Source organism: Canis aureus, chromosome 30, assembly GCF_053574225.1.
Source record: "Canis aureus isolate CA01 chromosome 30, VMU_Caureus_v.1.0, whole genome shotgun sequence".
Lineage (NCBI taxonomy): Eukaryota > Metazoa > Chordata > Mammalia > Carnivora > Canidae > Canis > Canis aureus.
This window is the reverse complement of record NC_135640.1, coordinates 13,148,677-13,163,395: the sequence shown is the minus strand read 5'-3', so window position 1 is coordinate 13,163,395 and position 14,719 is coordinate 13,148,677. Positions and strand designations below refer to the sequence as shown.

The 14,719-nt window shown below is 34.6% G+C and overlaps 1 protein-coding gene across 7 annotated transcripts in view; it reads right to left on the bottom strand.

Moving 5' to 3' along the window:
* The window catches only part of ROBO1 (roundabout guidance receptor 1), a 1,120,933-nt gene that overhangs the window by 140,571 nt on the left and 965,643 nt on the right, over window positions 1-14,719 (bottom strand). For all 7 annotated transcript variants that reach the window (XM_077878763.1, XM_077878768.1, XM_077878765.1 and 4 more), the window contains one exon: window positions 1,132-1,289. In XM_077878763.1, coding sequence (XP_077734889.1) covers window positions 1,132-1,289 — 158 coding nt within the window. The remainder of the gene's footprint in view (window positions 1-1,131; window positions 1,290-14,719) is intronic.

Sequence of the window (14,719 nt, the reverse complement as noted above, 5' to 3'; positions counted from 1 at the left end):
TTCTCACATAGTTCACTTTGCCATGTGACTTTCCCGCACCTCCTAAAAATATAAGCTGGGTTATTCTTACCTCAACTGCTAGGATTCTAAAAATCCTTTGAAAGACTCCTTGTAATTCAGATCACTGCAGGGAAAATGCTTGGTATTTTTCTTCAAGGTCCCTAAAATTTGTCTACCATAACCTTCTCAATTTTCTTTTTCACTATTTAATCCTGATGCTAATTTGCTAACAGGTTGTTCAGAAACAGAGCAAACATTTATTAAAGTTATATAGTCTGGTTATAACTTTGTTCTTCTACATGTTTAGCTGTGACTCTTCCTTAAACACATTCTCCTGAGTATCTCTAAACCTTGGCCAATGAATTTGTAAAGGACAGAGCGTACATGCAAAACAAAGAAGCTCGTAAAGGGCAGTCCTGTACAACCACAGAATCAATGAGAGTTCAGTTATTTTGCTACTTTAGCAAATACCTTGCAAGATAGAAGAAAGCCAAGAAAAAGCAAAGAAGTCATATAGACTCACTGATGTCAAGAAGAAAATGCATTGTTAGTCCAGAGAGTGGACTTCTCTACTTGTATCCTAGCAGGAATTTGAAATCTAATAATCTAGTCACAGGGTTTTATTTTGGAATGAGATAAATCCATTATTACCCATCACTCAGAATGAGATTTTAGTTTTCAGAAAAAATAATAAATTCTACAGAATACACAAGCTATTTGAAAAGGAGAAAGAGATTAAAAAAAAAACCAACAAACCTGAAGTGACTTAGGAGGCCTTCTGAAACATACTATATTACCAAATTTTTAACAATTTTTACTGTAGCATATGGAGATGTGATATGCCTTGAATTATAATAACAACTAAATCATACGTAAAAGTGTTAAGTCTAAGACATTAAAGTAGAAGTTATAGTTTTCTCTTACTAATATCCAAACTAAGTAACATACATTTTCCACACTCATTTTCATGTCAACACAGGGAAAATGGAAATATGTTTATTCTAAAAGAAGTGAAAATGGGAGATAATTGCAACCCTTTATAAAAAAACAAACACAACTTCACACCTTTCTCTCTTTTCTTTGGTGAAGATAGTTACATCTATACTCCCCACTACTGAATTGAACACTCACAGTTATTCTTTCATCTTTATCATCCAGTGGAGAGCCATCTTTCTTCCACGAAATGGTGGGTTCAGGATGGCCTCGTGGGGGTTGGCATTCCATCACAGCAGGTTCCCCCACTGCCACCATGACATCAGAAGGATTTTGTCTGAAGTCATCCCGTAGTACTGCAGGAACAAGATTAAATCATTATACTCAATTGTTAAATATATAGCCCTTATCTCTGAACTCCAGCAAAAAAGACATTTATTATAATAAACTATTAGTAATACCCATCTCAGTATATCTTGGAGAATCTATATCTACTTAGAGACATATGCAACTTAATAAAGATGTCTGGCCTTAAGCATACACAACAGGGATAATTTGATATTCTCGATGGGTCAGTGGACAAGTGTATTTTGCTATTTCATGCTCTCACGGTTAGTGTTTGGTATTTCTTTCTTTTTTTTTTTTTTGGTATTTCTTCTCTGCCTCCTGCCCACAGTTTGCCATCCATGTGCTAATGTGCTAAAGAATAAAACTGAAACGTCCTTTTACTTATATGACACATTGGGATGATGCTTTCTATTAGTAAGTGAATTACATACACATACAAACCAAAAAAGACTTCCACATGTGCATTCATTTGAGAGTTATTTTAAAGATATTTAATATTAGTGTATAAAAGAATATAATCATTACAATTTAAAAATGCTTATTATAGAAACATTAGACATATTTGCAAAATGACTACGTTCAAAATACTGTCTTATTCCCTTATCACTGAGTGAAGCAAATGTGAGAAGGAGCCAAGGATGAAAAGAGTGCTGCTACTGATCATGTCACTTTGCATCTTCTATATTCCGTGTTTTTAGTTATTGTATGATAAATATTATTTGAATCCTCAAACCTCATCAGGGTGAGAGATATTATCAATAGTATTTATGTTATTAACTTTGTATTTAGAGGAGGAAAAGTTTAATACAGTGATCTCAACTGGATATTAACATACTATAAAACAAGTAGTATCATTCACTTTGTAACTATTGGAATAAAATGTGGAAAATTAGCCAGATTTGTATTTCAAAAATGGCTCGTACAGAAAAAATTGCCCTCTGTTTCTTGTAAACATCAAGAAATCATGAATTCTTTGGCATCAGTCTTAAATCATAGCTACACTGTTTACTGGAACATACTCTCCCTTTCCACATTTACAAAGCAGACATGGAGATACATACTTCAACACAAAACCTAAAAACATTATCTTTCTCCCACTCCATTTTCTCCCAGTGCATAATTAATGCAAACAATTTCCATAATCTTATTTTAGATGGTACTTAGAATGTTCATTGATATGTTAAGTGCATAGATTTGAAGTGATAAATGTTACTTATCATTTGAAATCCAGTGAACTCAGAGTTTGGTACAATTTTGTACCGGAATGGTGTCCTTCTATTCCAATGACATTTAGAAATATTTCCATGCATGAAGTACTACACTGTAAAAAACTTATCCTCAAACTATTATTTCAAAAGCCACGCTTATATTTTGGTTTCAAAGCCTCAAACAAATGTACAGGCTTACAAAATTCTGTATTTTTCTCTTTTAATTGTCTACTTTTCTTTCTTCTACTCCAGCTAAGTATGTGTACACATCTGGGTAAGTTTTAACAACCACTCAAACAAAACTGTTTTTTTATCTGCATACTGAGACAATTTGGGCACAACATGACTATGTTAACACTTGGAAAATAAGACTTCAAAGGGAAGATGTAGTCCTCTTAAGGCAAGAATGGTAAAAGGAAAAAGAAAAATCAATTACACCATACTGTTATAATTCTAACTTTAATACTGTACAATATTTATTAATAAAATACACGCACACAAAAGTAAACCTTGTTGAACTGAAAACTCCACCTACTGTTACCACAACGTAAAACAACAGGGTTTAAAGACTTGTTTCTAAAAACTTACGTTATGATTAGGTATTAAGAATGTACTACAAATAAAACCTAAGGTTTATAGAAAAAGCAAATGAATGGACCTTAACGAAGGTAAGGTAGTATGAACCTTTACTGGATTACATTATTAATCTAAGATAACACCTCTGAAGTTTTAACACCCTTGAAACACGCAAAAGGACAATACTTTTCAAGTAAAAATAAACCATTTGTACAATTTTTTCTACTTGTGAGCTTAAAACAAACTTAGTAACATTATATCTTATTTACAAATTGAGATCATATCTCAAATAAACCAATGAATAAATAAAATGTCTTTCAGAAATATCAAAGGTCTAAGATAAATCAAGGTTGGGTTTTTTTTCATTTTCTATGTTTTTTGGGTTTTTACAGTATAGAATGAAAAGCTAACAAAATGTAATCCACTAAAGATTGTTGCTTAGATAATGCTCATGCAATTACTTTTGCAGCTGTAAAGAATAAAACCCTAATATTGCCTATGGCTACAGGCAGCCCTGCAGAGTTATGAATTGAAGACTTTTTTCTCTCTTCTATAAAAGCAACTTTCTTCCTTGTACTCGTCTTGAACACTTCCTTTTGGGGGGAAAATTACATGTCATATTATAAAATGGTATGAACTTTTAGTTAAAATCCAATTTGCTTAATTTATGTCCATATTTAAGTAATTAAAAATTGAGTTCAAATGATTGGCAGCATTTTGGCAGATTTTTCTGCCAATGGTATCCATAAGTATTCTCAAACACAGTTCATTTTTCTTAAAAAAAATCTTTCCTTCTCTAACATTGTTATTAATCAAAATGCATACTTTTGATAGTATGAATAGTATGAAATTCTAAAGTCTGGAACTAATTTTTGAAAAGAAGATTATATATGGATTTGAAAAAGAATGAATTACATATATATTACATATATATGTTATATAGAGAGATAATGTATCCAAGTAGGTATCACCTAAAAGTTATTAAACAAACCACTGTTTATCTTAATATTACATTTCTTCCACATGTATATAATGTTTTATGTTCACAGGTTGGGACACAGAATTTGGTTTAACTGCTTTTCACTCTTTTTCATTCTGTTAAATTAGGAGGAAAAAAAACCCCACCAAAAACTTATAAGCTTCATTGAATCATTGAATCTTGAATCTCCTTTGAACTATTTTTTTTTGTCTAAAAATATAGTTGACTAAGAGATATCTTTTAAATCAAAACAAAACTATACAATCATTGGTCTTTCTGAAAAGTATACAATTTCAATATGATTCTCAAAATAGATAAATGTTTTCAGAAAAAGATTCTAAAATTTAGCATTGACTTTGCAATCTATTTGAGTAATGTTGAGGAAACAGGGCAACAGAAAAAAAATGTTAAGTAGAAACTGTTTCAAGTATTATGGACAGTTTAATATTTATAATACTCATCTAAGACCCCGGGGGAAATTTTAGAACTGAGTAAGACATAAAATTATAGAATAGGCACTGGTCTTTGACAATATTTAACCCATCCCCTAAAGAGAGGCAACTGAGTCCCAGGAAACTTAGTCACTAGCTTGTGTTATTTGTTAGGAAGAGACGAGAAGGAAACAAAGATACCCCATTTTCAAGGCAGTGCTTTTTTTTTTTTTTTTGAACATGCCAACATTTTACTATAAAATGTCATTTACCTATCTCATCAATTATATTTCCAACAAATCCACCCCGTTATTGCAGAAGGCCTGACAGTGATTGTTCATTGTGTACTGCAGTCTCATGACTAACTAATTTTGGTAAGGCTCAAGTGCTCCTCAAATTAATTTGGTTCCCTAATCATGTGGTGATAATCTGTGAACTACAATGCCTTCTGCTTCATGAATCACAGAATCCTGGTGCAGTTAGGAGTCTGAGAGATGGGTGATCCAAACTCTTTCTTTTAGAAATTAAATAATCTAAGGCTCATCAGAGAGGAGAGAAGCATGTCACATAAATAATAACAATGATAATGTGAGCAATGAAACAATGCTAACAATAGCCAGCATTTATTGAACATTTGCTATGTAAGGAGCCACACCAACTACCCACTTACTTAGTGCCTATAATAAGACTAGGACAATGTGAATTTTTTGTTTCCTTTTAAGAATAAGTAATCTATAAAGATTTAGCAGCAGTGCTAGAACACAGATCTCTTCATCCACCAAGACCTTTTCTCTATCAATTTGCCCACCTATCTGGTCATATCTGAACACAATGTTCCCAATTCTAACTACATAAATATTATGATACAATTACTATTTCAGCCTCTTTCTATTGGGACAGAAGTTGAATGAGAAATGTCTCTTCTGACAGTCAACTGACTGAATATTTCCTGCATTTCTGTGTTTTCTCAGATTTTTCCATGTTTGGAAGACGCCACTTCAAAATTTCAGTGGTATGTTGAGAATTACAACTCATCATTCAGATTAGTATGTTGTGCTAACTCTTCTCAGTAATTTGCTTTTATTTCAACAACAAAATGACTAAAAGAGCTGTACAATAAGTGTTTTAATTAAATATAAGCATGCTAATTAGAAGTAGATATCTTGGAAAAAAAGAGAAGACAATAATATGCAGTTCTAGGATTTTCTTTTCTACTTAAAATACTACTTTGTCAAGTAAACCCTGCAGCAAATAGTAGTAAACTGTCAACTGGGAAAATAAATTAATATATCAATAAAGTCCTTTAAAATTAGGGTATATCAGAGGAAAATAAAAAAGGAAGGGTATTATCAAAGACAAGAACTATATAGATGTTTAGTCACAGCATGCTTGTTATATTTATCCACCTTAATTGCTTTAAAAATTACTTATCGCCTACCTAATCTTTAATTTTGAGCAGAGAACAAATTACTCCCTTTTATGATACTTCTAGTTCTCTATTGAGATGCCCACCTACATGCTGAAATAAGTAAGTGTTATCTAATGTCAAAATAGGTATCATTCTTCCATTTAATATATATATATACTGAACACATACTTGGTGTCTGGCACTTATACTACAACTTTGGTATTTTTCTTACAGTGACTTTTACATAAATGCTGATGTCTGTCAAGAGACAACATTAATCTTCACCTTGTCAGAAAATGGCAACAAAATAGTTTCACTGCAAGTTATTTTATATTAAGATCTATGTTTTAGGAGCTAGATAACAAAGTATATCATGAAGGCTTTTGTAACTACTTGCATTCCTCCTTAGTAAGCTCACAGCATCATCCAGAAGAACAAAATGTTATCTGAGGTTCAAATGTGTTCAAGAATCTTTAACATTTCTTATTATTTAAAAAAAAAATTAAGTTCTACATCCAACGTGGAACTTGAACTCACAACCCTGAGATCAAGAGTTGTGTGCTCCTGCGACTGGGCCAGCCAGATGCCCCCAAAACACTGTAACTTATCTTTTTTTTTTAAAGATTTATTTATTTATTTTTATGATAGACATAGAGAGAGAGAGAGAGAGAGAGAGAGAGGCAGAGACACAGACAGAGGGAGAAGCAGGCTCCATGCCGGGAGCCCGACGCGGGACTCGATCCCGGGACTCCAGGATCGCGCCCCAGGCCAAAGACAGGCGCTAAACCGCTGAGCCACCCAGGGATCCCCACTTTAACATTTCTTAGAAGAATAATTCCAAACTTTTAAAAACATTCCAATAAGAAGGACAAATTTATAGAAAAATATCTTAACCCATCGAAGAGGAATACTAAAATGATAACCTGTAAAATAATATCCTGTGAGGTATTATCCACCTTATCCCATCATCTTCTAAAGCTAAGGAGTTTGATTTTTTAAATGATGCAAACCCCCAACATATATTCTGTACAAAGTCAGGATTTAGCCATAATTGTTTCCTAAAGGATACATATTCACTCTAAAATTTGGCACTGAATATATCTATGACTGCTCTTCAATAATTATGTCATCTTCCAGTTGTGTTTTTTTTTTATAGCACACAGCTTTATTTTTAAAACTTAAATTATGCTTTGGTTAAGATCCTGGAAGAAAATATGCTGGTAAAAGCACTTATTTTCTTAACTACTGGAGCTTTTGAAGATTTCACAAACCTCTTATGCTGTATCCTAAGAAATAGTACATTTTTTTTAAACAGTACTTTTTTTAAAACAAATTATACGTTCTGAAGAAGTTATATAGTATGGATGGATTTCAAACACCATGCAACTTTAACTAACTAACAGAACATAGTGAACAGAAGAAGCTATTACTGGAATAAAAAAAAATAAGTACTTTATCTGTTTATATAACATGGAAGAACAAGCTTATGTAAAGACAGTTACATTCCTCTGTGTTCTGCTGGGCTGCAGCAATGAAGGCACCCCATTCCTGGTCGCTTAACAGAATAACTTTCAGGTTGAGTCCAAGCTTAAGCCACAATCCTATTTTGCAGAAATATGCACACCATAATGACTCTCTCTATGAAAAGCCCTCATGGCTATCTGCAGTCCATGCCTCATGGTTTAATCATTTCACTTCAGGAATGAACACAGTACAAGATATTCCTTAACATTTATTACTATGGTATTAAGTCATCAAGACAAAGAGAAGGCAAGCTTAGCACACCAGATTGAAGTTAGAATCAGTAATGTGTTCTAGAGAAAAGTATACATCAATACAGATGAACATTTAAATACCTAATATTCAGGAGACTTGAATCGGGGGTATCATAAAAAAATGTACTGCCAAAATAAGTCACGTTGCTAAAATTATAGGTTCTAGCTTATTAGATGTTTGCATTTTACATACTTTATACTCAACTATAAATTAAATTATGAATGAAGAAAATATGGCATTTGTAAAACAGCACTTACATGGTATCATTTATAGATGTGTTTATTTTAGCAGTTGAAAAAAACCTAGAAGTCAGGAATCTCAGAATCACAACACACATCACATCCTTCCACTGTGCTGTGATTTTGATAGGTATATTCACAATGACTCAGTTATTTCCATACAAAACAGAGAGTTTTACACTCTGTCTTGTTAGAGTTATTATGAAGACTAATTATTTAGTGTTTGTACAGGATTTGCCATTTATATGCTGCATTACATCTGCAAAGAGGTATTACTGTTAGTCACTACACAAGGAATTGCCAAATTTCTCAGCTGCCAGTACAAATGCAAAGGAGGACAAAGGATGCCATTGATGAAGGCCTCTAAGTGCCAGAGCGAAGTCACACTCAGGAATAGCTTGGCAGGGTTAAAAAAACACAGACAGAATGAGGCTATCTGAACCATGGGACCCTGATTGGGACAAGACAGGCATGTGTTCTTTCTTTGATAAACTCCAACTTTGTATTTAGTGTCCGGCACTGACAGAGTCCTTGATCAAAGGAATATGCTCATATATTCATTGTCTGGCTCTTTGTATTCAAATGTCAGCTCCAAGAGAACAGGGAATAGTCTTTATCACTCTATATACCTAGTGCCCAGAACAATGCCCAAGACATAGCAGGCATTCTGTAAATGTTTACAATAGGTATTATATACGAAATGCTAGGCATTATATGAAACAGTACAAAAATTGGCAAGAGTCCTATACTCATGGTGCTCAAGATATTAGAGAATAAACAGATAATATTCAAATAAACACCAACACAAATATGCAACTGTAATTGCAATTCATGCCTTGAAGGAACAGGATAGGATGGCATGTGAGAAACTAATGAGGAATACCGTTTAGATTGGAGGTAAGAGAACAGTGAGTAAATAACAGTTAAGGTGAAGCCTAAAAAAATGAGTAAAACTCAGGCTGGGGAAGTGCAATGAAGGCAGAAATAACACAGGTTGAAGAAAAATCTTGGTACAGTAAATGAACTTGAAAAGACTGAGACCTGGGGTAGTAGGGCAGTTTGGCAGCGAGCAATACGAGGTTGGCACGGTACATGGGGGTCAGGTTTGCTGTACACAGCAGCCACGATAAAGCATCAGCTTTTATTTCAATTCCCATGGGAAGCACTTCAATGGCTTTTAAGCAGAGCTGTCTCATGATGGAATTATCATATTTAAATATTCATTATAGCCACTCTGTGAATGAAATGGAGAGAAAAATAAGAATGGAAGTGGAGAGACCAATTAGCAGACTATTGCAGTGATTAAGGGAAAAATGATGGTTTTATACTATTATGGTAACCTGGATTTGGTGCAAAGGGGAGCACAGAAGTATATACTGGAGGTAAAAGTCAAAATGACCTCTTGAGTGGTTGAAGTTGACAGAAATAAAGATGTCAACAATGATATCCTGGTTTCTGATTTGAGTAACCAGACATGTCATTTGTATTTATTACTGTTTTATTTTTTTAAGATTTTATTTTTTTTAAGTTATCTCTAATGTGAGACCTGACCCCACAACCCTGGGATCAAAGTCATAGGCTCCACTGACTGAGCCAAAAAGATATCCCCGAAAACACCATTTTTAAGGTATAAGAGGAAGGTATAAGAGGACAGACAGACAATATACAAATACATCTTTCCCTAAGGAGAAATAGGATAACTTTGTGTGTGTTTGTGTGTGTGTGTGTGTGTGTGTGTTTGAGTGATATAATTCGAGAGTAGAGGGATAACACAAAAATGGTTTTATTGATTAAAAAATACAATGGCTTCAAATTCTCCCCCTTAGTATTCAACACAGGATTGATTTTTACCTGTTCACACCTTTATACTACTATGTTCCAAATTAGAACTGCTAACTGATAATATCCCTGGATCAATTAATCTATAATTTTTATAATTACAAATTTTAAGTTAGCTTGATGGATGTTATATCATTTTAACCCATTAAAATCAGAAACAAAACTAATATATTTTGATTATATAGACAAATATAAACGAATTTATATATGCCTGGACATGTGTGATATATATGACCATTAATAACTGGTATATTGTGATGCTATCCACAGTAGCAAATGATAGTAAAAACTCATACGGTTATTTTGTTCACAGAATAAAATAACTCAAAATATAATAGGGTAATTCTCAGGACTGCCATAAATTAAGCTCAATTTACTATTTAAGTGTAAGATAATCAATAGCATATTAAATGTTAATTACATGATTAGAATAATAAGTGAGTTCACATTTGTCAGAAGTTTACAAAATCGCTAAAGCATAATCAAGTTCCCTGGGAAAATGCTGAGTCATCAAATTCTTAAGGATTTGTGATTCACTTATTAATTCATTCAATAAAAGTACTAGGTATTGTGTTTAGAGGTGGTGACTAACAGGATAAACAACACATAATTGATCGCTGCTTTCAAAGCACTTCAGGATTTTTCTCTTGCTCTTTTTGTTTCATCACAGAATGCTTTGTTCCATTGAAATATTAGACAAAAGTTTAATATGCAAAGCAGATCAAGGGGATATGATTTCACTTCCGCATCTGGGACTGTCCTGCAGAATTCAGGTCTAGTGTTAAACTGACATATGAGTGAATAAATACATTTCCCTAGCTCCTGCACTGATACTGTATGCAAGCTAAGAAGTGATAAATACAGGATTTGGACCTGGATTCGGTTGGATACCAAAGCTTGCATTTTTAGCACTAAACCTGACTGGCTTTCTAGGAGAGGGATACTCAGACCTGACTTTGTCTCCTTGGTGGTTGATAAGAGAACTCCACTTTGGTGCCATTTCAAAATTATCCAGTCTTCCCCATCACACTGAAGTGAAATGGGAGGAGTTTTTCATCCCTTGTTTAAAATAATGCCTTAACATTGGCCTATATTACTATAGCTTATAATATCAGAACTTCATATAACCTAAGTACAAACTCCTCCACTTCCATCCCCACCCCCAATTACAACTGAGGACCCAAAGTCCAGAAATTAAAAGGACTCAGGTTATACAGTGAGTTAGTGGACATAGCCAGGCTAGATCTTGAAGCAACTATTTTCATAAAGACACATTTTTTAAAGTGCCTGAGACTGGAATGTATTCTAATTAAAGTATTTGCAAGGAAACAAAGGTGATTGTAAAAAAACAAACAAAAAACCAGGTGTTTCTTTACCCTCTCAAGCCCAAGATGCCAGCAGCTACACAGGAGAACAGCTAAAAGGGAGTTTTCACATTTTATGGAAAGTCTAATGGTTAACAGTCTCAAGGGAGAAAAATCCTCACAGTTTAAAATGATCTCGTTAAAACCTCCCTGGTAATTGGGAAGAGCTGGAGAAAATAGCTATTGGATTAAAAAACATACCACAAAAAACTATTCTCACTAATGTATCTTTGTGCAGCATAATTAAGATTGCCAATTATAACATCACCCCCTCCCTCAACTGAAAGGAATAGTGATAGGAAAAAAAATAAGTCTAAATAGCATACCCAGAGACACATCAACTAAACAAAAAGGGTCTTTAATTGGTGACAATCTGCCCTAAATCACTGTGACTACTTCCCAACATAATAACTTTCAGATCTGTTAATTCCTTATATCTTCCCTATCACAAGCTGTCTGGGGGCTTCAGAATATAATACCAAGTATCTAACAGAGCTTTCAATCTCCAAGGAACATAACAAATATGCAACTATGTAGCTGTGTGAGCTGCCTTCCCTAACAAACTAGGGAGCCCTTGGGAGAGTTCAATCAACCTTCAGCTCCTTGGCAAAGTTTAAGACCTCATTTTGCTGATAACTAGGAGTCATGCTAACAAACCTGACTAAAGGTTACTAGACATTAAATTAGTAGAAAAGCAAATCATTTTATAACTTCTGTTAAGGATGCTATCTAAACCAGTTATACTCAGTGTTTTATGAAATATAAAATTTAAGCTTATAGAACTTTGAGAGGAAAAAAATATTGAACATGATAAAAATAATGCTCTATCAAAATAAAAATCTCAAATTATGAATCATTGCTAAATGTTACTTGAGTATGTGATCCTAACTTTTTAAAAAACTTTACTGGGGCGGGGAGGCAGGGAGCTCCATGCAGGGACTCAATCCCAGGACTCCAGGATCATGACCTGAGCCAAAGGCACACAAACGCTTAACCAACTGAGGCACCTGGGTACCCCGAACCTATTTTTATATCAGGTAATGGAAATGGAAACTTTTTGGGATCCCTGGGTGGCGCAGCGGTTTGGCGCTTGCCTTTGGCCAAGGGCACGGTCCTGGAGACCCGGGATCGAATCCCACGTCGGGCTCCCGGTGCATGGAGCCTGCTTCTCCCTCTGCCTGTGTCTCTGCCTCTTTCTCTCTCACTGTGTGCCTATCATAAATAAATAAAAATTAAAAAAAAAAAAGGAAATGGAAACTTTTTAAAAAGATCTTATCTATTTATTCACGAGAGACACAGAGAGAGAGAGAGGCAGAGACACAGGCAGAGGGAGAAGCAGGCTCCATGCATGGAGCCCGATATGGGACTCAATCCTGGGACCCCAGGATCACACCCTGAGCCAATGCAGGCACTTAACCGCTGAGCCACCCAGACGTCCCTGGAAACTGTAATGGAAGTTGTTTCGGTGCTACCAACGGTACCTACGGTACCTACGTGTTCCACCACTCTTCACCTGAACCCAGTGTAAGTTTCAGGTGCATTTACTGTATGCAGAACACCTGCAATCAACAATCCAGAAGACTAATCCAAGTCCTAGAGAGCTACTATGGCAATGAGCCAGCGAAGCAATTAGAAACTGGCCAAAGATGCCTCCCAAAGGTCCTAGTTCAGAACAGCTAAAGATTGCCTTGTAATTCCTTTTATAAGATCATAACTCTTTTCAATATTAAGAAACGTCTGACATGCTGTCAGCTTACTATACCTGAGAAGGCCTAATTCATTGATTCTCACAAACCATTTTACTGGTGTCCCCTCCAATAATTTAAAAGGCCATGTACTCTTCTCATACTTCAAAACTGGTCTTTGAAAGTTTAAGTGGCTACAGTATTTAAAATTGCTGGCCTATCATAAACATTAAATTCAAAAGAAAACTGCTCTTGCTTCTTGAGAACATCTGATGAACCATAAAGACCACCATGATTAGATGCCCACCATGGTCCATGGAAATGCACATAAATACATAGGTACACTTTTTAAGTTGTAAACTTTACATTATTCATTTTTCAATCTCCTTGAATTTGCACCTTCATTCCAACTCCTACCCAATTTTATCCTCATGCAATTTGCTTTTATGCTTGAGACTTATTGTTGCTGCTTACTGATCAGCCTTGAGGTCCCCTCAGCTTTGAAATAAGGCAGGTAGAACTAGTCCTGTGTTTGCTGCCAAGGAGCTTTCCACACCTCTTCAGGTTCACCACAGTCACCACAGAAAGATTCTGGAAGTCTAAACAGCATGTTTTTTGTTTATAAAGTGCAAGAAGGGCTAATATGAAAGTCAAGGAAAGAAAAGGGAATTCCACAGAAGGACATTTTCTGGCATGCCAGTTTTAGGAATGCTAGAGAGAGAAAGTGAGAATCTAGAAATCTCTAGAATCTAGAAAATGCAAAACCAGCACGCCCCATGCACTTTTACAACGTACAGAAATTCTGGTGTGAAGATCAGTGCCCTAAATAAAGCCCCTACTCCTACTTAACCTAGTCATCAGCTTTGAAGGAGTTAGCAAATCATGTCTATTTCCAAATGGAGTCATGACCTAAAGGCCCAGCAGGTACAGGTCCTCACCTTAGAAATGAACATGAATTAACTTCTCTGAGGAAAATTTTGGAAGTTTATAAAATTCATCATGAATTTGAGCTGATGCTTCCATGTTTCATGTTTATGACTATAAACTTAAAGAAAAACAAGCTAAATGTAATCAATAATTTTACTGAGTTTAGTAAATTATCTAAGATTGAACAGATGAAAATACAACTTAAATGATCAATAGTCAAAATGGAATCAAACACACTCCGTCTTATGGGGAAAGAGGGCCAAATGCTTTCTCTGGAGATTTTAAGAAAGACCCCTGCTTATAATGAGGAACAAATGGTTCTCAGGACAAGGGTAGCTGCCTGGTCTTTGAAAATATCCTAAACCAACTTAAAGAACCATAAAGTCATTAGTAACTTTAAGGAACTCAAATAAAAACAAAGAGTCCTCTGGATTTGGATTATTATCCTTTAACATATCCCAGTTGGAACAGCAACATTTCTTATATTAAACAAATGTACGAGGTTTTGTTTTTCCACAGAGAGCAGCTGTAACATCTGCTTTTTTGACTATTTTTAAATTTATTACTATAGTTTTGAACCAAGGAGTTTATAACTAGCCAATAAAAATCCCTGATTATCATAAAACTTTTGTCTGTATTTTAAATATGTTGATACACCTGTTTTCTAAATATTTGCTAGGCTCCTTGACATATGCAAGTTCCCTATCAACATCAACATTTCTTTATAAGTTGCAATACAAACTAAATAAAAAATGACAACTTCAGCTATCAATTTTTAAGTTTCTATACTTTCTCATCTATTTGGAGGACATACAAAAAGTAGTGTATAACTCTCTGACCTGCAATTAATGATAATGCATTTTGACTAAAGGAGGCAGACTCAGTGACATTATAATTTAAAATACTCATTAAAGTTTGGTTTCTAAAATCAATAGAACTTCCTATGGACAAAAATATGTATTTTTTCATATTGTAAAATTCAGGATTTTTAGAGTAAGCTTGATGC